The sequence below is a fragment of the Teleopsis dalmanni genome, chromosome 1 (assembly GCF_002237135.1).
Source record: "Teleopsis dalmanni isolate 2A chromosome 1, ASM223713v2, whole genome shotgun sequence".
NCBI lineage: Eukaryota > Metazoa > Arthropoda > Insecta > Diptera > Diopsidae > Teleopsis > Teleopsis dalmanni.
The window spans coordinates 12,068,264-12,095,050 of NC_051846.1; the positions used below are offsets into that span (position 1 = coordinate 12,068,264).

The 26,787-nt window shown below is 28.2% G+C and overlaps 2 protein-coding genes across 3 annotated transcripts; both read left to right on the forward strand.

Annotated features, from left to right (window-relative positions):
- The first annotated feature begins 1,081 nt into the window (after positions 1-1,081).
- LOC119672897 (protein SCAI) lies at positions 1,082-15,904 on the forward strand. Of its 2 annotated transcripts, none has more exons than XM_038084062.1 (10): positions 1,082-1,454; positions 11,333-11,475; positions 11,549-11,731; positions 13,150-13,380; positions 13,446-13,568; positions 14,154-14,297; positions 14,371-14,684; positions 14,758-15,012; positions 15,077-15,280; positions 15,601-15,904. In XM_038084062.1, exons 2-10 carry the CDS (start codon positions 11,378-11,380, stop codon positions 15,843-15,845), a joined length of 1,797 nt encoding a protein of 598 aa, XP_037939990.1. In that variant the 5' UTR covers positions 1,082-1,454; positions 11,333-11,377; the 3' UTR covers positions 15,846-15,904. The 2 variants fall into 2 exon arrangements, with proteins under 2 accessions (XP_037939990.1, XP_037939991.1); XM_038084063.1 differs by having other exon boundaries at positions 14,169-14,297.
- Positions 15,905-18,925: 3,021 nt separating this feature from the next.
- On the forward strand, positions 18,926-22,661 carry LOC119668582 (uncharacterized membrane protein C17A5.08). The gene is made up of 4 exons (XM_038078136.1): positions 18,926-19,210; positions 19,269-19,532; positions 22,120-22,287; positions 22,355-22,661. Exons 1-4 carry the CDS (start codon positions 18,989-18,991, stop codon positions 22,409-22,411), a joined length of 711 nt encoding a protein of 236 aa, XP_037934064.1. The 5' UTR covers positions 18,926-18,988; the 3' UTR covers positions 22,412-22,661.
- Positions 22,662-26,787: the final 4,126 nt, after the last annotated feature.

The window sequence follows — 26,787 nt, forward strand, 5'->3', positions numbered from 1 at the left end:
AAATATAAATAGGATTATATATACGTCATTTATACTTGTTTGTTTTAATTTAATAAAGCAAATAAAGTCCAAATTAATTTTATTAAAAAACGTTACAATTGCTTTAAAAGATGAATAAAAAAATGTGTGATGTGACTTAATTGGTGTTTCGTTGACAGATCCGTATAGTTGTTCAAAGATATTAATCTCTATAAGTGTAGTTTTGTGATATTATTTCCATTAGCAATGGTTTATGTTGTGTAGCTTAAGATTTTTTTCAAACAATGATAAAAAATAATTTCGTACGTTGTTGAAACATTGCTTGTTCGCAGAAAAAGAAATATAAATTAAGAAAAAAAAGGCTTGAACAATTTTACAGAAACTTTGAAAACATCGAAATTACTATTTAAAACAACTAGCCACTCGGAAAAAAGGATGCTAAGGAAAAAAGGGATATGGTTTGTATTAAAATTTGGTAGTTGAAAGAATTGAAATGATTATTGAGTTAATGGAGAATATTTATAGTATAATTCGAAATCCTATTATATATAAAAAGTAAACTTTCCCGGTAATATTTTTTGTATATGTCTGAATTGAAATGATTATTGCAGAGTAAATAGAGAATATTTTGTAGTATAAATAAAATACTTGTTATATATGCAAAATAAAACTTTCCAGTAGTAGTTTTTTTGGTTTTTCACAATACAATTTAATATTTTTATTTAAATTAAATTTGTACACAACTTTTAATTTGGAACACTTTTTAACACTTCCTTTAACAAATGACAGATAGTAGTAAAAAATTACCGCGAATGTTTGAAAAAATAAATTTCCTTTCAAAGGGAAATTTTTTTGCCAGTGCTTTGTCAAAATTTACACCCCCAACAAAATACTATAGCGAAAACTCATATTGAAAAAATCGATAAACCACCCTTCGTTAAAAAATGTAAATGCATTATTTCAGTAGTGAACCAAAACGTAGACTTAATTGTACACAATAAATGAAAAAAGTGACAAAAAATGCACAAATATTTAATAAAATTATACAAAAAAGGTTTAAGTGAATAAATTGTTTAAGAACATTTGAAAAAACATAAAAATTTAAAACGAAAATGTTGAAAAGTTGATAAATTGCTAAATGAAAACCGGCAAAATTCGCATTCCATATGTCAAGTATAAAAATCTTGCAAACGCAAGAGACAAAAACGAAAATGGAAAATTAAAAATTTCAAATATGTAATTCGGTGTTTTTATAACGATTTATAGAATAATAGAATAATAGAAGTATAGAATTTTTTTAAAAAGAAGTTCATAAGATTGAATTAATGCATTTACTATAAAGAAGCCAAACTCTGACAGGAGCTTTACAAACGTAAAGTGTTGAACGGCAACGGCAACGGCGGCAGCAGTTAATTTTTCGCAGGAGGAGAAGGGCCAACGAATGAGTACACAATGAGTTGTTGTGCTACGAAAAGGTACGAGCACAAAACTGAAAAGTTTTTCGTTGAATGAAGACTGTGAACAGACTCACAGTACGGTGGGTGCAGATAAAGTGCTGCAGCACATGCTGGCAGGAACGGTGTGAAGTTTGTGATTCCATAGAAATTAGTTATATTTTATTATAAAATTGTATATAAATTAGTAAAAAATTAAAAAATTAATGTGAGTTTATGTGATAAAATCTATTTTGTTTAATAATATTGCTTTAAATCATCAAATTTTTATACGCTTCCGTTGAGGTTATGTTCTTTGTGAGAAGAAAAATCTAATTAGACTTTAATATGATTGCAATGCAATTAAAATACTTCTAAATCTAAAAATATAAAAACTAAATTCATTAAAAATGAAATTAAATAGCAATAGAAACAATTAATAATCTTACGGTCAATATCATTAAATGTTTTGTTTAATACCTTCTGAGAGTTGCATTATTTGAAAAGACTGATGACAAACTTATAAAGTGTACAATGTCTCTTTGTGTCTGTTCTTTCACTTAAAAAAACAAAAAAAAAACATAAAAGGAAAATTACTTTGGAAGTAAAGAAAAATCTCTACACCAGTTCAATGCGCCTACAACATACTTCACATTGGCATATGCATTGTCAGTAAGCAAAATTGCACGGTTTTTTGTTGATTTATTTACTATAAATTTATTGGATTAAACCCAATTATACTTAAATTGCCTCCTGAACTAAAAATTAATAAAAAGAACTTCGCCTATTCAAGTTAAATTGTGCATTAAACTGTACTGGCTTACAATAAGCCTTTACGGTGCCTTTTTGAGAGTTTTATTACGGATAAGTTATTTACCCTTCGAAGTGATTTTTGCTTAATAATTTAATTTGCGTGCTTTTAAAAATGCTAATATATGTACTTCACACATCGCACTCTTAACAAATTAAAAAAACACATCCTCATGCCGAGTCCTTCACCGATGATGATTTTCACTTATTAAATTCATATTCAAATTAGTCATTTCATGCTTAAAAATGTCGGGAAATCGCACACGAATTAGAAGTCTCAACTGTAAAAGTTTAATTATTAATGCTTTTTTAAACTTATGTGGAATAATGTGTCCTACATAAATAAATTTAATATACATATTAATTTAAGATTAATGACAGATTTAACTTACGTTGAATTAAAGAATAATCAATAGTCTGTCAAAGGATTTAGTTACTAACATTCTTCAAAAACGCTATATAAATAATATTGCGTTTACATATCCCTTCTGGAAATACATCTAATAATATCAAATTCTATTACCATCTTTAACAATCGTCTATAATCTGAAAAAATCCAAATCTTTTACCCTCTTAAACATTCTTTAATAAAAAAATTGTTTTTTTATTTTTAGTAAAGCTTATTTTTTACATATGTTATACTCCCATATTAGTCCATATTATAGTTTTTAATATAGTTCTGCTTTTATTGCTATCTTAATTGATGTTGTTGCTATGATTGTTTCGATTAGTATTGACAAAAACATGAAGATTAGGTTTAAGATTAGAAGTAAACTTGATGGCTAATATGAGGAGAGGCAGAATTCCAAGTATTCTTATAAATTAGGTTTATATTTAGTTAGATTATTATGTGAAGGCCTTGCGCTCAAAACAAATTTGAACTCAAATAATTGTCCACTGTAATAATATTCCATAGATTAGCGTTGTTCATATGCAGTCTAGAGGTCAACGTTAAAATAATGCCGAAAATTACGACTCCCCCATTCTAGTGAAAGTGAACCAATCTAATTTTGCAGGTTAACAACTCTGTCAGGTCGGTAAGAAAAGAGGCTCCAAAGATTTTGAATTTGAAAAATGTTTTATATTACATCTAAAAAAAATATTAAATTGAAAATTTGGTTGAAATCTCGATCACAAGTGTAATTTTTTTGTCAGATCTATTAGGAACCAAAAACGGATTAATCCTGTGTTTGTTGATTATTCCCACTTTATTGTAGATTCTTATTAAAATTAAAGTATTTGTAAATAAATTCGAATTTGTATTGTTGAAATCTATTTCTCAAATTACTTTATTTAGTAAATAAAGCAAAGTAAAATATCAAAACATAATATTTTATTGATATATTCACTTCTTTGTTTTTATTTAGTTGTCATATAAACTTTTGATTGTCATTAACTACTCTGTGTGAAGGATATTTAAATTCTGATAACATCAAATCCATTGTCTTTACCTATTTTCTATTTTTATTAAGTTTTCAGTTACTCCGATTTGATATAAGTTCCTATAGTTGTAAGATATAGATTTCCAAACTATGCGTTGTAATATATCAGTGGAATTTTTTCTTTAATTTACCCATTTCGTTGACTTGTAACTTAAAATTTAGTCAGAATGATTCAATTCTATAACTTTTTAAATATTATATCAATTTATGTATAATACTACTATTTAATATAAAATACTTCTTACTAAATTCCATGGATATATTCATTATTTGAAGATTTTAATCTACATACATATAAATTAAAGTTTATTATTCCAATCAAAAAAAAAGTCAAAATGTTGAGCATTGTTTTTTGGGAATAAATAATAACAATCATACGCCCCAACGGACGGGCTATCAATCAAATCGATAAACAAAATTTTTCTAGCATAGCGCTTGGTTCTGCTTTGCATAAGACGACGAAAAAAATTATATGTGAAGGGAGCAAATATTTAAAAAGCACGAACTCATAAAATAAACTAACACACAAAAACTTCATTAAGAACTATTAAAAAAAAGAAATATATAATAAAGAAAAAAGCAAAAAGCAAAAAAATGAATTTTGTCATCATTATTTGTCTCCTGGTCCATGTGTACTTTAACTTCCAATTATCGTTTGTGCTATGAAAAGCTAAAAATAGTTATTTTGCGAAGTAAAAAGTTTTTATGCTTTAAGAATGGCGAACAGTGGCTGCAGCAATGCTACTACACATAACCATTCCCGCCTACCGCATTTGTCTGTACTCAACTCAACTCAACTCAACTAACTGGCAGCAGGCACCAGGCACCAGGCAGGAGGCAGCAGGCAGCAACAACATCGCCTACGCAAACAACATAAAAACTCATAATCGTCATAATGTTTTCAGTTTCGCCGAGCAACGGAGCAAGCAAACGAACTAAACGACCAACGCCAACTACAGTAACAGTAACAGCAACAGCAACAGCAACAATATTAATAGTAACAACGGCAAACATTAGCGTGTGTTTGCACCTCCTTGTGCCCTTAGCCATAATAAAGGAGATATTCACCGCTTTTTTATAAACATATTTTTTTTTTGCGAATTTTTCGCTTTTTTGAAGAATTTTATTTATTCTTACTCTAGTGTGTTTACACAAAGAGGATGTTAAAAAAGCGGAGGCAAGCAAACAGAAATATATACATACACAAACACTCAGAAAAGCACACGTTTTACGAACAGACAGACACATAGACAGACAGACAAGGAGATAAGTGTGTACGCACACTGTGCCTTACAACACAGGCACACATATAATACATACATATAATATCCGTGATAGTTGACACTCAGAACTTCCGTCCCACTCACTATTTCACTAGTACTCTGGGCTCACCCACGGTTTCGCTCATTTCGCCGCCAGTGTCTATGAGAAAGTGCGTTTTTTATGCGGGATTTTCTAACGGTGATTCTATTTTCTTTACTTGCTTTTATTTACTTTTATTTTTTTGTTTTTTACTCTCAAAATATATTTAAACGAGTCAGTTACTGTGGCAGTCAATGGCTGAGAGCGTAAAAACTTTTTAGCCCACAATAACTAGGTATTTGTTTGTAGTTTGGATATAAGCCGGAAACAGCTCACACTTTTTCACTAAAAAAAAGCAAGAAAAAAAAACAAAATAAAATTAGTGCAAACATTCGCATACACTTACACATACAAAAAATACCCACAATATGTTTTTTTATGTGTGCCACTTGATGCAAAGCTACTATTACCACAACATCATTATTGTCATTATCGTCATCATCGTCATCATCAACACATCAGCATCGTTAACACTGCCACTAACACAGCTGCCATCATCAACACATCCAGCAACAGCGAAGACCGCTAACAAACGCCATAACTATTGTCTCTGTTGGGCAATAATAAGTAACATCTTTTTTTAGCAGAACGCCATATTTGCGTTCACTTCATTTCCGGTTTAAATAAAACATGAAGTTTAGCTGAGTTTAAGCTCTAAAATAAGATTTTTGTTTTCATATTGTAAACAACTTGTTTAACGTAGAGTTTTATGTCATAGTTTATGTCAAAGCAAGTGAAGTTCCAAAGGTGAATTCTTTATAATTGGTTAACATAGGATTAAAAAAATTAAAAAGCATTTCAAGGGACATAAAAACATAAAAATATATATTAGCTATAATAATCACTTGAAATTGCGCTATAAAAGAAGAAGAATTCCTGATTAATTATTACACATGTACGACTATAATGGATGTTTACTTGTTTAAAAAATTATTCTGCATACGAAAATTTTCTCACTATTACGACTCTTTTCTATTGGAAATATGTAGATTACTTATGATAGGACAAAATTTTTAATTAAAAATTAAGAGTGTTATCATATTTTTAGATTTAAAGATTATCATATTTTATTCATTAAGGTTAGGTTGGATTGGAGGCCTTATGCTGAAAGCTCACTTGAGCTCTGGAAAAATAACCTGTGATATAACTGTTTTGGAAACAAAATAAATATGTACCTATTGTCAGTTATTGTCATCTCACTTTTTCTTCTTCAAAGTCGAATGTAATCTTTTGTATATAATACCTTAATTTCTGCTAGTTCAGCGTGTTCCATCAGGACGGTAAGAAAATGAGTCACAAAATCTAGAGATTTAAATCTTCTCCTACGCAATTATGGACACTGATGTATAAAGTAGAGTACAGTGACCCATTAGCACCGAAACCGTAGTGGTGAGCAGGTTAAGTTTTAATTGAAGCAGCTTACTGGCACGTTTCTTGTCCTGACCAATGAATGGTTCATCTGACTAATTTTGTTAAGTTATGCTCAAATAGTTTTATTGACACAATTGACACAAATACCTGAGAAATAAATGTAAAGGAGTAGAGTGCCTAACTTGGATAGTTCGACTCCCCCTGCAGTTGCAGCGTGCAGCTCATATGTATCCATATGAGCTGCACGCTGACATGCCTAGCTAGTTCGTTAAGAGTAAGCTAGCTAGTCGGCATTCTTTTATTGTTAAGAGTGTAGCTGTAGTGTTTACTAGATATTCGATGGCAGCTTAGCTGCCCGAGAAGATTACGATATTCAGATCGATGGACTTTGTTGCCTAAGACACATTTTGCCTGAAAGTCATTGAAAAGATTCGGTAGTCGAAGTGGACTAATTGCTTTTAAAGCCATTTCTGTAAATATACCTACGTGTTAACAGAAACTACTATATCCAGAGTTTATCGTATCTTCCCTGCTAGGTTTAAGAAAGTAGAACCCTGGTTGCCTTTTTTGAAATCCATTTGCATGGTTTTAAACTATTTTGTGTTCAAGTTTAAGTTCTTAAACCATATCGTGTTTGTTCACATGATGACGTTTTTGAATTTTATTCATAATATCATTGATTTTTTCGGTGGCGAACAGTTTAAGAAACATTCAATAAATTCAAAAAACGGCTGGTAACATAAGAAAAAACTACCAGAACAACGTAATGTATATTGAAGCAAGTCGTATTTAGGCAGAAAATTATTTTATGATAAACGAAGTAATTCAAAATGCCAAAGCATTTGTTTAATTCAATTGTTGTGTGATTCAGTGTTTATTTTAGAGTTAAATAGATATATAGGTATAATATAAATTCAGTTCCAAACTTACTTCATATATGATACATGATACATATTTACTCGTATATATACAAAAAAATAAGAACGTAAGAAATGTTTGTGATATAAATAAAATGAGGGATTCTGGAAAAAAAATTTAATATTGTTTTAAATTATTTTTAATTATTAACAGTGAACTTTGAAGAAATCCATTTACAATATTGTTCATTGACTTATTAACTGCCTTAAAGTATAAAATTAACATATATATAATAAATCTATTTTAAATAAATTTTTTAATTATAAAAATCCGCTACTTTTTGTTTTAAAATTTATTGTTTTTATGGTTCATTGCCTTTAAGTCGCATTAAAATTTTTATATTCCAGATTTATAAATATTTATCACGTAAAATCTAAAATACTTACATAGCTATGTATTATATATATACATGTACATATATATATATATATATATATAGATATATATTTTAAATATATAAGTAGGTAGCAGTGATGGGTATTTTTATATGAGATCATAAACGTTAGTAATGAGAAAGATAAGTTTGGGTTAAATATTGACCTAGTTCCGTTGAATGAAAATCAATGTGGGCCATTTACCATATGTTTGTGTAGTTGTGTCTCTGCTCTTTCAACCATTAAAATGAAAGCCACAACAACAACGATGCTGTAGTCCTTTTGAAACTAAAGTTGGAAGAGCATCGCATCGGCATCGGCATCGACAACGTTATCGGCATCGGTTTTAGCATCAGGAGCAGTTGTAGTAGTAACAATGGTAGTAAGTGTAGTAAAAAGTTAATATTGTCGTTTGCAAAGGATAATGTAGGAAAATGGCAGCAAAATGGTGATAGGTAATATTTCCGCTTAAATGAATGCTGAAATTGTTTTTCAAAAATTACAATTTTAATTGATTTTTCCTATATAAAATAATAAAAAGTAATACCATACTTCGAATGTGGTCGTTTGTGGAGTTGAGAATTCACACACAAATCCCATTTTAATTAAAACCTCGCATAATAGTAGTGAATAAAATTTTTTTATTTAAATTTGTAACACAATTTATGCCAAAATGTTTAAAATTATGTCACATAAAAGTGTTACTACCTGTGGGCAATTAAACAAAAATAACAGAAATAAGAGGTAAAAAAATTGTGCCTAAACCAAGTGAAAGAATTGAGAGTTTTCCACAGTGTACAGTGCATATTGTAAACAAGGTAAGAATGTTTGCAGGATATGCGCAAGGATACATGTCATATGCAATATTCCACAAACTGAAGCACAATTGTGTGTGCAATAAAATTTTATGTGCAAATTTTGATAAATAAATGAAACAGAGTCGTACGTACAAAAATGTTTTATTTAATTAAATTTTTTTTGAAGATAAAAGTTCAGAAAAAATATTCAATAAAGTGGTTTATAGTTTAAACTGACTGGCACAGTTTTTAAATCAACAACTTCATAGAGCTTTATACTTACTTACTTACTAAGTTGGTCATTATGGACGTAAGTAGTGCTTAGTCTTGTCTAGTAGCGACCACTAGCCTACCGAATCAGTTGTTTGCTGTTACCAGTTGGTAGTGCCATCTGCCTTCATATTGTTGGCCACTAGGTCCTTAGACTGCGTTTTCCACCAGTAGGTACTGATTCAAAAACCTTTCCAGTCAGAGCACTTTCTTCCATTTGTATGACATTTTTTTTTATAATAAATGTACTTATTACTACATGAATTGTCTTATTTGCAATATATCAGCAACACACTCTCTGAATCAGTTTGAAGATGAGGGCTGAAGTTAATGTTTTATTAAGTTAATATTATATTAAATACTATTTTTTATTGTTTGAGGAATACTCTAATTGAGGAATCATAATTGTGCTGGCTTCTATGAATCTAAATTAGAATTGATAATGATAACGTTGATGTTCCCAAAAAGTCTTTTCTAAGTTGTCAATGGTTTTTTTTTGTCCTTTCGATGTAAGGCAGTACCTTTTGATATTATGCACTCATGCTACCGCAGTTTTCAATTTGTCAAAAATTTCTAGCGCGCCTTTTAGGTGTGGTCTTGAGGCCTCCGTAATTTCGCCTTCATATCATCTATTGTTTGCATAAAAATCTTGTCCTTTGTACGTCATTTTAAGTTCGGGAAATTTGAAAAAGTCACAGAGTGTCTGGATAGTAACGCTATGCTTCACAAGTGATAGCTGTTAATGGTTGATACTTTGGTCTTGAGATCTCTGCTATTTCGCCTTTATAGGTATTATTGTTATTTTGAGTTTTGAAATTTTTAAAAAGTCACAGAGTGTCATCTCTTGAGTAAGAAAGTGTTGCTGTATAATAGTGGAAACATGTCAATTAAAGACCGTGGACTCGTATGTTACACACAAAATAAGATAAAATGTAATTTCAATGATATATTGTACAAAATTTTTTAAAATTTTTCATGCATCCCTCGTATATTAAATGCGTGATTGGGTTTTTCAAATTGTTGAATGCTTTCTACTTGAAGTAGGCATAATGCTGGTTTTCGTTCTCACTGAAGGACTAATAATACTTTTACTCATAGTACAATAATACAAGTATACTTATACTTTGCGTATCATTGGAAAATTTATGTGGAAATGTCATTTGAACACAATATATATAAAATAAAAGTATTTACTTTGCGCAAATTCCTACTGCAGCCAAAATAGCTAAAATCCAAAAACCTAAAAAAATTTAAGTCAACAACAATAACAATGGAATTGTTGAAGAAATATTATTTATGGCAACCGTAAGCCGAAACTGAAACCAAAACGTAGCACATTGGTAGTACTACGTTCCATGAAGGATATTCGCAATGCGTTAAAATGCAATTTTGGTGCTAACCTATTTCGGGAACTTTGTTCCGAATTTGTTGTTTAACGTAAATGTATGTTTGGTTGACATCTTTTTTTTCGTGGCACACAAGTTGATTTGATGTTGGCATCAGATTATACGTTTCCAGTGAGTCAATAGCAGATATAGTAGCAATAATAAAGCTAACAGAACTAAAATTAAATTCGTAATATTATACTCTTCACCACCCAATAAGACTAATAATAGGTTTTTCCATTAAGCAGAAAAAATGAGATTTGTATAGTCAGTTTATTTGCTTTAACTATGTAACATATAGACTTGGGCATAGTTGGGTTAGGTTAGGTTAACAACAAGATTATTACTCACACTGGGGAAATCAGTCATTTTGTACTGTCTATTTGGTGTACATACTTTAGTTGAATACGTATACTCATGTCATCATCCGTATAGGTTATTCGATTTGTGGGTGGGAAGTGGCGGCTGTCGCTCAAAAAACGCTCAGCATGGCATCATCATCAGTCTCATACTAGCAACATTCGGTTTGTTTGCAAATTATTAAATTGATTCTTATGCCAAGCCATCAACGACGGCAATGAGTGAAGTGTGTATTTCAAGAGATCAGATAATATATGAACAGCGTCAGTAGTAGTGTCAGTAGTAGCGTCAGCGGCATCTGTCTCTGACGAAATAGTCACACTAAACCATTAACTAAAAGCTAACATATAAGCTAGAAGCCACTGGCTGGTGATTGTAGCATTATTAAAAGATGAATCAGTTTGGTATTTGCGGTATGTGTAGATAAGTTAAGCAATTGTTTTCTGTTTTCTATTGAGTTCTATTGAGATATTTTCAAGTGAAAAATCGCTTTTCAGATTTTCTAGAGAGGCTGAGGAGTGCATAGTTTGTGAGTAGCTAAAGTGTTATTATAAATACTTGAGTAAGCGGGTAGCACAGAATGAAATTAAAAATTAAAAATTAAAAAATAAATTTTATATGTAGAACTAATTTACTATATTAAAGCGAGTATAATAGCATTCCTTTGGTATGCGCAATTCCGCTTGATAAAAATCATTTTGCTGAAATTTTCAATAAGATTTGTTAGTTCATGAGTAATGTAGGTCAATTAAAAATATCTTTTATTACACTAAAATTCGAATGTTTTATTTTTTGTTTATATTTAATATTTTTCCTCTCATTCATTTGCAGTTCTTTAACAATTTACACATAACATTTTACTTTAATTGAAACGGTATGGTGAAAATGGAATCCACAGAAGAACAGGACAGAAAGTTAGTTTTGGAGTTTTGTCATTTGTTAGAAAAATCAAAGCAATTGTTCAACGGCCTCAGGTAAATATTAGAAATGTTTTTTATTTAGTACAAAACAAATAATAACACATGTATATATTATTTAATTCAATAGAGATCTGCCGCAATATGGCCACCGGCAGTGGCAGGCTTATTTTGGACGCACTTTTGATGTATATACAAAATTATGGAAATTCCAACAACAGCATCGTATGGTGTTGGATTCAAAATATGGTTTAAAACGATGGCAAATTGGGGAAATCGCCAGCAAAATTGGACAGCTTTATTATCATTACTAGTAAGTATAAAATTAAACTCGAGATTTATTTAGTTAACAAAATTGGACATGACTACACCACAATTCATATTAAAATATATTAAAAAATTTTAAGTTTAAATAATAATATAATATTTTAATTAGCATTATTATACAGAACATAGTATATATTTAATACTTTTTGAGCCATTTTAAATTATGCTTTCCTCCTTGAATTAGAGAGGGAAAAAAGTTTTAAAATCGTAAACTCTTTGAAGGCGTTTCTTGAGAATATTAAAAAAATATTTAGTTGTCATTTAAGTCATATGATGATACTCGTACGATGTATTATATATCAGAAACAATATATGAAACAATATATTTTGTGAGAAACGATATATAAAGTATATAATTTTTATATTGTTCAAAAATCACACATATTTCATTTATTTTGGATAAGTACTCCAACTAGTACCTCATGCAGACTTAAACATTAACATGCCTCCAATTATATTTTAGTTTCATGAAATAAAAATAAAACTATAAGTTTAATACAGTATACAGTAGCGGCTTATTAAATTTTAAATATATCCTGTTTTCTGTTCAAATCGCTTTAATATATATTTTTTTTATTATATTGAAAATGATATATGCTATACCCAAGAGCATATTCAGGCTGGAGGAAGATTAGCGGGCAAATTGCCCCAAGACAATACAATATAAATAGTTAAACTGCAAAAACATAACCAAAAAGTATTTTTTCTAGTATAATAAACAATTCCGGTTCCGTCATTGGCGAGATTTCCTTATTTGTTAGAAGATAATTTTAACTGTTAAAATTTAGTAATAAATCGTGACATTTCATATACTTCCATAAATGATGTTTAGCATTCCTTGCCTGATTGCTTATTAGAGTCTGCTAATATTTATACTCGTAGTTATACATATTACAAAATCAAACCATAATATATATTTTAAAAGTCTATAAATAGATGTGTATGATAGAATATAAAAAATATATATATGTTTATTAAAGAATTCTAAAGTTTTATGGTCATAAGATAAAAAGTTTAATAATAAATGATTGTTTTATTTGATACAGATATCAATACTTAAAAATTTATAGTTCTTATTTCCTTATTATATTTTATTTAATAATTATAATATACTCATTATTTTCTAATTTTGTAGTTCTCACCAGGAGTAAAAGACATATAGACAGAATATTCTTTAATTATTATTTTTATCTTTATCTTTTATCTTTAATTAATCAATTGGTGAAATAAATTATTTTTTAAAAATTATGTTTCATTTCCACCAATATTTCGACTAAAGTCTATAACCGTTTCAAAAATAAAAATAATAATTAAAAAAATTTGCTCTATAAAACAATAAAATGTTTTTTTATTAGTTTTAAATTAATTATATTAAGAATTAATTAATATTAAATAAATTTTTAGTCTAAGAACTAGTGAAACGAATTACCTGAATGAAGCTTATCAATTTTATGCGGCCATCAGAGGCAGAGCCTATTATTCCCGTGCCATAAAAGAGGATCGACCAGATTTAATGGTTAAGAAATTACGATATTATGCGCGATTTATTGTTGTTTGTCTACTGTTAAAGAAGATGAAATTGGTGCGAGAGTTGGTTACAGAGTTGGAAAAACAAATACAGGAATATACAACAACGTAAGAAAATCAATTTGATTGCAAATACTAAAAGATATTATAAACATATATATATTCTATTTTAGATACGAGCCTGAAGATCATTTAGAATGGTCATTAGTTTTAGAAGAAATTAAAGGTTTTATAAAAGCTGAAGCTGCCGTTGCTGTTCTTCATGCGGATTCCAATCCCATCATACTATCACACAGGTGAGACAAATCGCCGAAAAAGCCATATTAGCGAAAAGTTTAGCCCGTGCTTTCTTTGGGAGGAAATAGAATTTAGCCTACAAAATTTTTTTTTATTTTGGGAGGTATACTAGTTACTTAATTTTTGATTTACTATTATCTTCCAATATGATTTTCTATAATTTTGTAATTTTAAAGAATAATTTGTAGATTTTGCTAATTTATCCAATTCTTTTTATCTATGTATAATTATATTTTACTATATATGAATTATTTAACAAATTTTATATTGTAAGTTTATATTAAGTTGTATGCTATGGTTTGAACTAGGTGAAAATATTGTGCTTATCACAGAAGACTTGAAACACCAAAACACTCATCAAAAGCATTAAATGCACATATCATTCCACCAATCATTTCACAAAAATACACTTTGCATCCACGCACTTTAAAAAGTTTCATTTGTTTTCGATTAAATGTGCTGATACTCAGCGCACGCACACTTGCACGTCACTTCATTAGCATCACATTCTCAATTCTTCTGTGAAAGCACGGGCCCCATTCTCATCTCATTAGAATAGTATAACTTCACCAACTGATGATCAGTGGTTCCGGTTCTAGGTTGTCACCGTTAACAACGCCTCCATGCGAACGGTCACCCCACATGACATTGAGTCTGCAAGAAATTTTAATTGTGGGCTCTGCATGCGAACAAGCTAAGTTTTCCGAACTTACAATGGATATGTTCAGGTAAATAATATAATTATATTTTATAATAAAGTACAAGTTTTTAATAATAGTTTATAAATGTTAAAAATTACAGAATGTTACAGACGCTAGAACGGGAACCAACGGAATCAACTCATCCCATGAACGCTTCACATGGTATGCATGGACACGATGCCAGTCCAGCTGCCAGCCGTATACCACCATATGGTGTTCCAGGTTCTAAGGGCTACTTAGAAAATGGCCGTCATTATCGAGACAATCCTCATAAATATTTATTATACAAGCCTTCGATTAGTCAACTTCTGGTGTTTTTAGCTAGTGGATTTAAAGAATTACCACCAGGAGGTGCTTTACTGTTATATATGTCAGCTGATGGTTGTTTCTCGACTACAAAACATCCAGAAGACTGTAAATAAAATAATATATTATTACTATACTATTAATACAACGTTTAAAAAATATATATGTATATGCTTTTTAGATGGTTATGAATTGGGTGGCCTCGCTACAAGCGTCAAACGAGACGGCGTTGATGGCGGAGGCATAGCATGTCGAGGGAAGTCCTATAAAGAGAATCATTGCTTATATCCCGGCGACTTGTACCCGTTTACTCGAAGACCTATGTTCATTATTATAGATTCAGATAATTCGTTTGTCTTTCAGCATATACCGAGATATTTTGGTCAGCCATTAGTTATATTAATGTCACCACAAGATGTCCCGCCAGCATTTCAAAGTAAACTTTAATTAAATCTAATATTTTTGTATAATTACAAATATATATAATATTTTTTATACAGCGGATGTACAGCATCATGGTTCTCTTTTTACATTGTTCCTGCATTCCCCACTAACTGCGTTATGTTATATTTGCAATGTTGGCGATGTGCCCATACATCATTGGGAACGTTGTCAATCCTATGTAGATCGTTTTATTACGGAGGCATCAAGACTTGTGACACGATGTCGAATAGATGAAATTGAGCAAGGCATAGGTTTTATTGGTATGTTTACTTTTAAATGCTGAGTTATATGTAACAATCAATTATTAAGCGTGAGTTATGAATTTAATATAAACTTAAGAATATAACTTTAATAATATAACTTTCAAAAAAGGCAAATAAAACTTCGAGAAATGTTTATAACATTCGACAATAGAATTTGTTTATAGAAGTATAGAATTTAAGTAATTAAAAATAAGAATTTAATTAAAAATATCACGAAAATAATATTTAGCAGTTAAACAACTAATAAAACAATTAAATTATTACATTTATTTAAAAAAATTTTTACTTATCACTTTATACGATCTTTTTAATTTAAGATTCATCGTATGTCCAATTTTTTGGAGATGATTTTTTACGTACACTTATTTTACGTTTTGTCTTCTGTGATGTTGTACTGAGATTACATCGTGGCTTTCGTGGACGCCATATGAGACCACGATGCGAACCACCATTGCCATCCAATGAGTTACTTGAACATCCATCACTGTCGCATATAATATTTCAATTAGCGTCGGCACTCGATGTACGCGGTCATTTTTCTGATGGGCCCGAATGCGACTGATGATTTTTAGATCTAATTAAAATTTACTATATAAATGTAGTAATAAAAATTATACATATTATATATATATAATAATAATAATTATAATAATAAATTTACAGTTGTAATATTCTAATAAGATACCACTATATATGATTTAATTAATTTAATTTTTTTTAAATGGAAACAGATTTTTTCTACTTATTATACTTTAATATTGATATATATTGATATATATGTATATATATATAAATATATATACATAATTAAAAAAACATATTATAATAAATATATATTATATTTATATGATAGTTAAATAAATGCTGAGCTTTTCAATTGATGCAATATAACTATAATATCAGCAAGTTTCATGCTATCTCTCGACGATCAATCGAATAAAAATTAAAAATTTATAAAACCAAATATATGATATTAACAGCAAAATGTGTTAAATTAGCTCATTTTTTATAAGAAAAGAATAAAGTCTAAAAAATATATATAAATATATATTTTTAACAATGTAGCGAAGAGACATTGCGTTCAGCTGGTCCATTCGATACAGTACGTACACCAGGATATATACTCATTTTATAATATATTTTTGCGGACAAATTTTATACGATGCAACAAAAATTTAAATAAAAATAAATATATCTAACAATATCAAGTACTATAAATAAATATTCATAACAAATTTATACTTTATAATATGTGAAAATAGTTGCAAGAAACAAATTGATGATATATGAAATAGGCAAAACGTAAGAAAAAAATTGCGCAATATTAAAAGTTAAATACATATAAATACAATATAATTACAACATATAAAAATATTTTAAAAAGAAATATGTTATAGCAGAAACATAAAAAAATAGTGAAATGAATATTAAAATTTATAATGCAATAATGTTTTTTATATGCTGTTTTTTCGATATTTAAATTTTGATTTATATTTAGAATTTCTACTAAAAATAATTTTAATTAAAAATAAAATTCAAATTAAAATATATTATATTTATGAATATACAATAATATTTTAAAATTAATATAATTGCTTAATTTATATCATAATTTGTAATTATATGAAAAGATTATTACTTTCGATACTCATAAATTTTGAGAAATAACTGAATTGTAAATTTTTTTAAAATAAGTTTAATAAGATTATAATAAATTTATAAAATTTAATGATAATTATAGTCTATAGTGTATTAAAAATTATGCATAATCATCATTATGATTCAAAAATATGTATAACATTGGGAACCAATTTCACATATTCATAAGTTAAGTTTTCACATGTACATCAATTATTATAATTTCTATTATATTTTATATTAATTATATATATATATATAAAAATTATAATAATAAACACAAAATCAAGATTATCACCGCAAAGCAAATAATTAGCATTTACAAAGCAACGTCATCATCATCATGTTCATTAGTATCATGTTCGATTCAAATAGGAAACAAATTACAAAAATGTATGAAACATTAAATAAAGCATAGCAAAGGTAAAATATGTAATGAATAGTTGGAGAAAAAAGATATGAAAGAATTGTAAAGAAAGGAATAAAATAAAGCACATGTTTAAAAATATTTAAATTTACGATTTTTAATTATTATTTAAAATCACAAAAAATTTGTTTTTCCCCCTTAACATTTCGGGGAAATGTTATTTCCCTGAAATACTTATGGCATTTTTGATTAACAAATCTTGGACAATTTTTTCACCCTAGATAAACTTTTAGTACAGTTTACTTTTTTGATTGGTTAATCTCAGGCAAAATACTTAACTCTCTGGATTAATTTAGAACACTTTAGCCATTTTGCCAGATTAATAACAGAATAGCTATCTTATATTATCTGAATAATATTTAGACATTACCCTAAATATGTTCAGTTGGTTCACAAAACTCAAGCGAAAAATGATAGATCAAAAGCAAATCTAGATTTGCTAATCGAAAATGACATTATTTATTTAGAATTCAAAATTTAAATAAGCAATTATTTGTGTATTAAAAGAGGAGAAAAAGAAAAGTAATAGGAGCCTGGAAAAGACATAGGGGAATGATATATTAAGATTTCTCTTGTTTTAAAACTGACAAAAAATATCATTGAAATGAAAAAGAGTGTTGGCTACGCCTACACTGATATATATATATTTTTGTATTTGTTTAAATTTCTGTTTAAAATTTCCTGTTTAAATTTGAAAAGAAAAATTATACTGGTTTTTTATACAAAAAAACTTTTTTTCTAAGTGAGAAAATATTCTACTAGACTTTTTACTTTTTCTTGTATTATATTAAATTCATTATTATTTAATAATTAAATTAACTGGACTTAAATTTAAAAAAATATAAAATAAAACAACATATTATACAATACTTAAAAAAACGGAACAGTATGAAAAAGCTTAACATTACCCAAATAACAACTAAAAGGGTTAACCTTTTAGGTAGCCTTCTAATTGAATTCACATTTTTCTGATCAACATTATTTTATATTTTTTTAAATTAAGTATAAATACTTAAAAAAACCTTCTGTTACTGTAGTACCAAATTATATGCAGTTAAAATATATGATATATACATATTCACCTTAATATGTAATGTATTATTATTATTTGTATATATTAGAATAAATTAAGCTGTTAAGTACTTTGATCTATTGTATTCAAAATTTCCATCAACTTTAATTATATTATTTATTATTATATTTTTTGTGCCTGTATAAAATGAATTTTTATGTAGGCTCCATAAATAGGTATATGTTGTTTATATGATAACAATAATTTAGACAATAAGAACCGATTACTTTTGTTTAATTTCTGCAACACTATGACCTAGCTAAAATATGACTTCTTTGGTTTCGCACAGGTAATATTTGTAATAATATTTGCAATTGCATTAAACAATTTACTATTTGTTGATGAAAAATGTTGTTTCTAACTATTAAGAAATTTATTAACATTATTTGAATACATTAAAAAATATTTCTTAAATAACATTTGTATTTAAACATACAAGTGCTGTGATTTATTTTCATCTTTTCCAAATACAACTCTGGTATTTGTTTTTGATGTTTTTGTTGTTGTCTTATGTTGTGATTGCATTATTGGTTTCAAAGTAAGCAACAGTAGTGAAAGTCAAAATACAATGAGTTTTTTGACGTGGCACAAAGTTTTGATTTCTACAACATTTTTCTTTTTATTAATTTTTAATGAAAAACATAAAACAAATGCACAAGATCCTGTTAAGCCATGGTATGAAAATTTACCAGCGGTAGCAATGGATTATAAAGTGCACATCGATGCCGGTAAAGAAGATTGCTACCACCAATATGTACAACCTGGCGCCACATTTTATGTATCATTTAGTGTAAGTTAGTAATTAATTTATTATTAACATTATATTTCTGCAATAGTTTGTGTCATAGGTTGTGCGTGGTGGCGATGGCATGGCTGGATTTGCTGTGCGTAATCCAGCGGGACAAATTGTAAAACCGTACCAGTGGCAACCAACAGCAGACTATACAGATCAAGTGTCACCTGGCGGTTACTATTCAGTTTGCATTGATAATCAATTTTCACGTTTTGCTGGAAAATTAGTTAATATTTATATTACTGTGGTTAAATACGATGCCTGGGATAAATATGCTAAAGAAATTGAAGCCCTGCAATTAAATATGCAAAATTTTACGGTAAGTTGTGGTTCAATGCGATTTTAACATATAAACTGGTTTTCTGAGGTGTGGTGCAACTATGCTGTAGGATTGATTTGTTATAATTTAGTTAATATTATTGTAGTTGTAAAGTGTAACAAGTTTTCAAAATTAGCAACAGTTGTTAGCTAGTGTGAAGAAATATTTATAGGTTGACTATTGAGAGGGGTTGACCAATTCGCTATTTTACTACCGCTAAGAAAGTTAAATTTAATTAACATGTATGTAATGTGTAAAAATTTAAATTTGATTCACATTAACTATTCTCTTCAATTGTTAAATTTTGTAATTTATTATCTTATATGTTTTAAGCTTTAATTTTTATTTCAATAATTGAGCTACTACCAATTGCTTTTGGGTTATCTGTCTTATAGATATACATTTTATTGTAATATTAAAATTAAAGACTTACGACAATCATTTTGATTAAATTTGTATAGTTAGAAAAGTTCGACGAAATCAAAATAAGAGAATGCTTCCTTAAAGATAACAATTGGCATTAAAAACATTTATCTTATCAATTATCATTCTGTATATAAAAATAAAAGAGACTTCCATTCGCAATATATTGTTCAAATAACAATTAATAAGGCTGAATAATTTTAATATCTTTTCATGTGCTTTTTCTCAGTATTCAGATAACATTAAACGAAATACAAAAAATAATTAGAAAATACATCAATTCATTGCTATATTCGTTTCAAAATATTTATAATATTAACAATTGCGAAGTAATTTATGATATTACTAAATATATATTATAGTTATAACAGACCAAATATTAAAATTGAGAAAAAAATATAATAAAATAATTGATTGAATAATATACGTATTATAAAAAATAATAAATATTTATTAAAAATTGTGATTAAATATTTATTTAAACAAAACAAAAAAAAAAATTTTAAATGATTATGATTATTAATTAATTTCGAGCCGTTTTAGGTTATTTATTAGGTTTAAGGCTGTGTCATTGTAACCAATTTATTTGTTCCTAAAAATTTTTTTAAATACTTCCGATATCAAATTCTGATAGTTCTTTGATATGGTTTACAAAAGAGTTTTCGAATAATTGTACCTTTGCTCTTTGGCAAGGTTCAGCCTGCACCTTAGCTTAAAGTTCAATAATTTCCTATTCTTTATTCTTGGCAATGATCATCATTGAGTTCTATCGGTCCATTAAATAAGGTTTAAAATATTGTAGGCTTCTATTCAAGTTAAATATTTTCCAAGTTGTAGATGAGTTTATGGTCAGATTTGTTTAGTCTTGTTTGCACGGTTGTACTAAATATTTTTAAATAGTTAATTTTTAAATAGTTATTTTTTAAATAGTTTTGAATTGTTTTAAACACATTTTTGTTTAGCTTTTTATATATTGATATTTTTATAATATATTTAACTATACTTTTACATATTTTTATTTATATATATATATATATATATATATTTATATATCATTTTATAATTTTTTATATATAGTTATTTTTATTTTATTGATATTTTTTAACATATTCTCATATTCTTATTAGAAAAGATTAATTTTATATTAAGTAAACAATACAACATAACTACCTCTCGAATATAGTAAGATAATTTTATTTATAATCCTTTTTAGCAGAAGTGGATTTTTTTTGAAATGTTCTGGCATTTATATTAAGTAACAAATTTTATTACTTTTATATGAACTAAACTTAAATATTAAAGAAAAGTAATAAAAATTTAATTAATCAATAATTTTTTTCCAACTTTTTTTTTAATTCAAACTAATGTAATTTACGAATATTTTATTTTTGGTAATATTTTTGAAATGCAGTGTTAGACATAGAGGCTTATAAACCAATATATTCTTCAAAAGCATGATAATATAAATCCATGTCCATCTGTTTCTGTGTTGGTTTATGCTATAACCTATTCGTACGCGAATCTAAAAAGAAGATAAAATGAAGGGATTACACGAAGAATACATGGGTTAAGATTTGGATGGGTAATGATTAAATGAGGGTGAGGGGATTTTTAAGGAATGTGAAGGGGGATTGGGATCGCGTAGACACTCGTCGAGTTCGACAATCAAGTGCACTTCAACATTTCCAAAAGAGACTTCAGAAATGAGTCTTTACGAACTACAACAACAGTATAATAATAAGTCAGCAACTAATGAATATAAATTTATATCGTGTAAACAGGATTCTAAGCTACCAGTTTCGATATCTTTTAAATTTGACTTGTATGAATTAGGTTTTTAGTTATATTAATGGCATAACTAGCTTAAATTGCTTGTAGTGCAGGAATTTATATATAAGACTTTGTGTTCAAACAACTAATTTAAAATATCCAACAAGTTTTAGAAAGTAAATGATGAATAATTGTTATTTGTTTTTGCATATACTTTCTTTCATTTAATTTTCTAAAATTGAAAAATTTACAATAATTTATTAATTTTTGAAACTAGTAATAGATTTAAAATATAATTATCTATATTATTATTATTAAGATATATATTATCTATATTATTGCAAAATCGAAAAAGCTAAAGTTACATTTCTTTTATTTTTTTATCTATTTTTAGTCATCAATTGGTGCCGTAGAACGCAACATCAATGATATGCTCTCTTATCAATCGTACAGCAGAACTCGAGAAGCTCGTGATTATGCTTTATTATTAGACAACAATTCCTATATACAAACATTCTCTCTCAGTCAAATTTTGGTTATTCTGGTGACATGTTCCGTACAAGTAATTAAAATTAAAAACATTTTTAATTGTTTTAAAAGAAATAATAAAAATTTTTTATATATTTTAGGTGTTTTTCGTGAAAAAACTTTTTGCCGTTAAATTATCATCAAAAAGTCGGATTTAAGACAGTGACTTCAAGACAGTGACTGGAAATCAGCACAAACTTTTTCAATTCTAACATTACCAGTCATAAACGAATTATATTTCAATCAGCAAATAATTTGCAAAAATGACAAATAAGAAACTTAAACGGACTTAATAGTTAACATTCTTTACTAGATTGTAATGTTTTGTTTATTGCAGTTAAATTGTTTTTTTTTATTTTATTTTATAATTTATGTAAACTAATGAACAAATACATGTATTTTTTATATAAAAAATAATTAAGTTACTACTGTACTTTTAAATTTTAAAATTTTAAAAATATAATATAAGATTGTAGAAATCTTAAATTTTACTGCAAGCTTAAAATGAACTGAGGTAATAAATATAAAAAAAATTAAGTTTTTCGACCATAGATCATCACTGCCATTTATTTTATGCTTGCACGATAATCAACCTATTTTATGGCTTTTCAACTCATGTTAATTATATCCTTTAAATGCTGCTGCTGCTCCATGAAGCATATGAATTTAAACGTTATTATTATTATCTTCATGTGCTTATCTTACCAAAAGAGTACCAGTAAAAGGGGAAAAAATAGTCAATGCAGTGCAAGCGTTTGTATGTACACCATTATATTTTATTGTAAATTATACATCCAAAAATATGTACCCATATATACATACAAATATATAATTTGAATTTTGCATTGAGTTCGTGTTGTTGTTATACACATGTGTAACTATATATAGACTTCCCTGTACAAAACCTCAAACTGTATTTAAAGTATCCTTTATAACTGATAAGAAACGTTTACATCCTTCTTTGCTTTGCCTTAGTTTTCCCACTCGTACGAAATTAATTTGTGTACTGAGTTCTTCTTTTTCGCACTTTCGGTGATATTTGTGATATTTTATGGAAGTTTTGAAGTGTATATTTCGTATTGTCTGATGTTTGAATGTTTGGGTGTATGCGTACCTACTGGCAAGTCTACAATACTAAACCGCCATTGTTGAAATTTAGTTCGCAATTCCTTTTACTCGTCCGTTTGCGTGCTCGTACGCATTTGCGTTGCCGAAGGTTAAATTAATTCATACAGTGGAACAAATCATAAAATATATAATAATATAAGGTTATATAAATAATTTAATATTCTCATTTAGTATTAGACTTTGATTAATGACCGTTCTGTCATTTTTATAAGGAACACAACTTTTGGAGTTATTTGAACAGAACCCTGCAGGACATCATGTTTAGTAGAGCACTCCTTTCAAACTCCATTCGTCGATTCTTTACATCATAGACATATCGACAGTTATTGCAATCAAACTAACATTAGTGAGGTCGAATATTAATGTGGACTAATAGCCCTTCATACAAATGTAGTATTCTATACGATACCACGCACAGTGTGCCAAAACAGAAATTAGATGTTCAAGTTTTTGAAAGCCGGATTTACTCCTTTAGTAGAAGGAATTCCATTTACATTTTTTAATAGCAAAATGAAGCGTATATGTTAAAACATGAAAAAAACTGAACTTATTTCAATTTCTGTCTTATTGAATGAAATTGAGGTAGAATTCCTTAATCTATGACTTGGAGATGGTTTTTTAGGGTTGTGTATCGAAAGAAAGAATAATAAGCGAAGTGACATATAAAAAGACTGAGCGTTGATATTGCTCCTTGTTATTTATCTGTTTTAACCTTTAGCTTACTTACAGCTCAACTGTAAGTTGCCGAAGCGCACAGATAAGTTTCAGTTGTGCTTCTTTGTAACACTATTTTTTACGGTGAATATTTATATCTATAAATACTTCACTGTAAATTTTATATTAAGTTGAAGTTTTAATATAATATATAAATATTGCACATTCTGGAATGTGTTGCATTCTATGGATTGCAGTTCTGGTGTTGTCACAGTTTTTTCACTGAATTTCCTTAACTTTGAATAAATAAGTACTCAGAATTATTATAAAAACAATAGTTTGCGTAGCTCGCCTTTTCTTATCATTTTTAATGGCATTACAATCAATGCTAGTTATAGCACTACCAGCGCCCTAAATAAGTTTTCTACGGCGTTCTCTAACTACTATCAAAACATACTATACCTGCACGTCCCGCAAAAAGTTCATTGTTGTTTATGAGTAAATAGAATTGACATTATTTACGTACTTACAGCGATTTCGGTTATATAATGTCATATTTATGTATATGATCATAGTTATATATCATCACATAATAACGTGTTGACTTAAGAACAATGTGACAACAAGAAAACTCAAAAACCTATTAATTTACTGTGTACTTACAAAAGTATTAAATAGTTTTTACTTTTAGTTAATTTGGTAGTAAAAAGTCTTAATGGAAAACTATTTCTCGTCTTGATTCCTACAAAGCTTTATTGTGGTCGTCTTAAGCGGTTGCCTAACTGACCCTATCTACAAAATGCTACTGGTCATAATGGGTGAGCAACAGTGTCTGTGAGTGGTAGTGTTGATATTTGAAGGAATAAAATAATTCCTTTTAATTTTTTAAGAATATTTACAATTTTAATTAAAAAATTTAATTTAATTTTAATTAGACTTACCTACAAAAATTATTGCTTATAAGAATTATCGTAAGTGTTCCACTGTACTTTAGAAAACGTTTATTAAAACTGTGGTTTAGTCATGCAAAGATAAATATTTGCGAAGCATCTTCCAACAAAACGTATATCTTGCTGTGTAAAGTGCGTGGCTCCGCCTATAGCAGAGATAAAATAACCGCTAAGTTCACAATGCGCATGCGGTGCGCAAATGTGCCCCCAGCACGTTGTCGCACATTAAGTACACAGTAGGGTGATATCCTTTGCATCCTCGCAAGAAAAACCAACCATAAACAAACAAACAAACAAACAAATAACAACAACAACAATAGCCATAGCTATGCAGAGCACATTAGCGCTGTTGGTTTCTGGTGGTCTCGATTATCTTTGGTACTGTCAAAAAATTGTGGGAGGAGAATATTTTCGAACCACAAATACCAACAAGCAGACGCCATCTTTAAGCAAAAAGGATAATCTGCAAGGCAAGTAAATAATCGTACTTCATTGTTCGCCACAACAACAACAATAACAACAACAGGAAAAAAGAAAAATTGTGAAGAAAAATACATCAAAATATCCTAGTGTTTTTAGTAGTGCACTAATAGGTATACCCCGCATCTATATGCAGGCAAGAGTAATTATTTTGCAAATAGCAGTACTTTGCGGTTAAGCGTTAAGGACAACAGTTGTGCACCCAATTGTCCAAACGAATGAGTAAACGTACCTAAGCGTTCTACATTTGGCAAAAGATAGAATTGTGGGCTTAAGGTGCTTTCCACAACTCATGCACCCACAGAGCTTGCATTTCGTTGGTAACTTAAGTAAGTGAAAAAAAATTGCTGATATATGAGCTGAGCTGCATGTAGGTTACATGCTGCACAGAACAATTCTATGTCAGGATATTTTTAATCAAATTTTAAACGTTTAAGTGTCTAGACTTGTTTGTGCGCGCTAACGAAATATACTCCAAAGAGTGGACAAAGTTCGGAAAGAGAGTTTATACACAAAAGTATACAGTATATACAGTAAAAGAGGATAAAATAAAAAAATAAAGTTTCAACAAATCGACAGGCCAAAGGACAAAACGCTTGTTGCTTTATTGAAAGTTTAATACAATTGCTATAATACTTTTCACAAGAAAAATTTAAAAATAAATATATTTGAAGTTTTCCATTTGCTTAAGTGATTGTAGTTCACACTTTGCGATTAACAACGGAAAATCATATTTGAAAATATTATTAAATCAAAACTAATCTCCAGATTTACGTGAAATGTAGAGAGATAACACTTGTAGTTTCTTGCGGGTCGTGACAAATTTTAACATCCGCCATTGTAAGATCGGCACAAATTCAGTAAAAGTTACGTATCCGCCAGTGAGACCGAAAATCAAAACATCCGGTTTAGATAAATTTTATAATTAATTTGCATTATAAAAGTTTAAAAAGTGTTTTGATATTATAAAAATTCTTGAATATGTGATAAGTGCAACTTACTTTTAAATATAAATTATGAAAATTATTATTAATTTAATTAAAATTATAAATAACGAAACTTTAAAATTAATTTTGAATTATTAAATGAAACAATGCTATTAAGACATTAAAAAACCACAAAACATATTGGATACTTTCAATCAAAGTCTGTCATCTACAATAAGGTAAGAAAATAGTAGAATTATTGATTAGTTTCGTTTATGTATATATCTTATATGTTTTTTAATCATAAAAAAATGTAAAATTAAAATTAACCGGGCTTAAGGTCGGTTATTCAACAACTCAAATTATTTATAACTAATACTTACTAAGTTATTGTTA

Bases quoted from the DNA above. Each gene is read 5' to 3' on its own strand.
- LOC119672897 (XM_038084062.1), top strand. From the start codon at position 11,378: ATGGTGAAAATGGAATCCACAGAAGAACAGGACAGAAAGTTAGTTTTG. The intron at 13,569-14,153 runs GTGAGACAAATC...ACTGATGATCAG, and splicing joins CCCATCATACTATCACACAG to TGGTTCCGGTTCTAGGTTGT. The intron at 14,298-14,370 runs GTAAATAATATA...TAAAAATTACAG, and splicing joins CTTACAATGGATATGTTCAG to AATGTTACAGACGCTAGAAC.
- LOC119668582 (XM_038078136.1), top strand. From the start codon at position 18,989: ATGAGTTTTTTGACGTGGCACAAAGTTTTGATTTCTACAACATTTTTC. The intron at 19,211-19,268 runs GTAAGTTAGTAA...TTTGTGTCATAG, and splicing joins CATTTTATGTATCATTTAGT to GTTGTGCGTGGTGGCGATGG. The intron at 19,533-22,119 runs GTAAGTTGTGGT...ATCTATTTTTAG, and splicing joins TAAATATGCAAAATTTTACG to TCATCAATTGGTGCCGTAGA.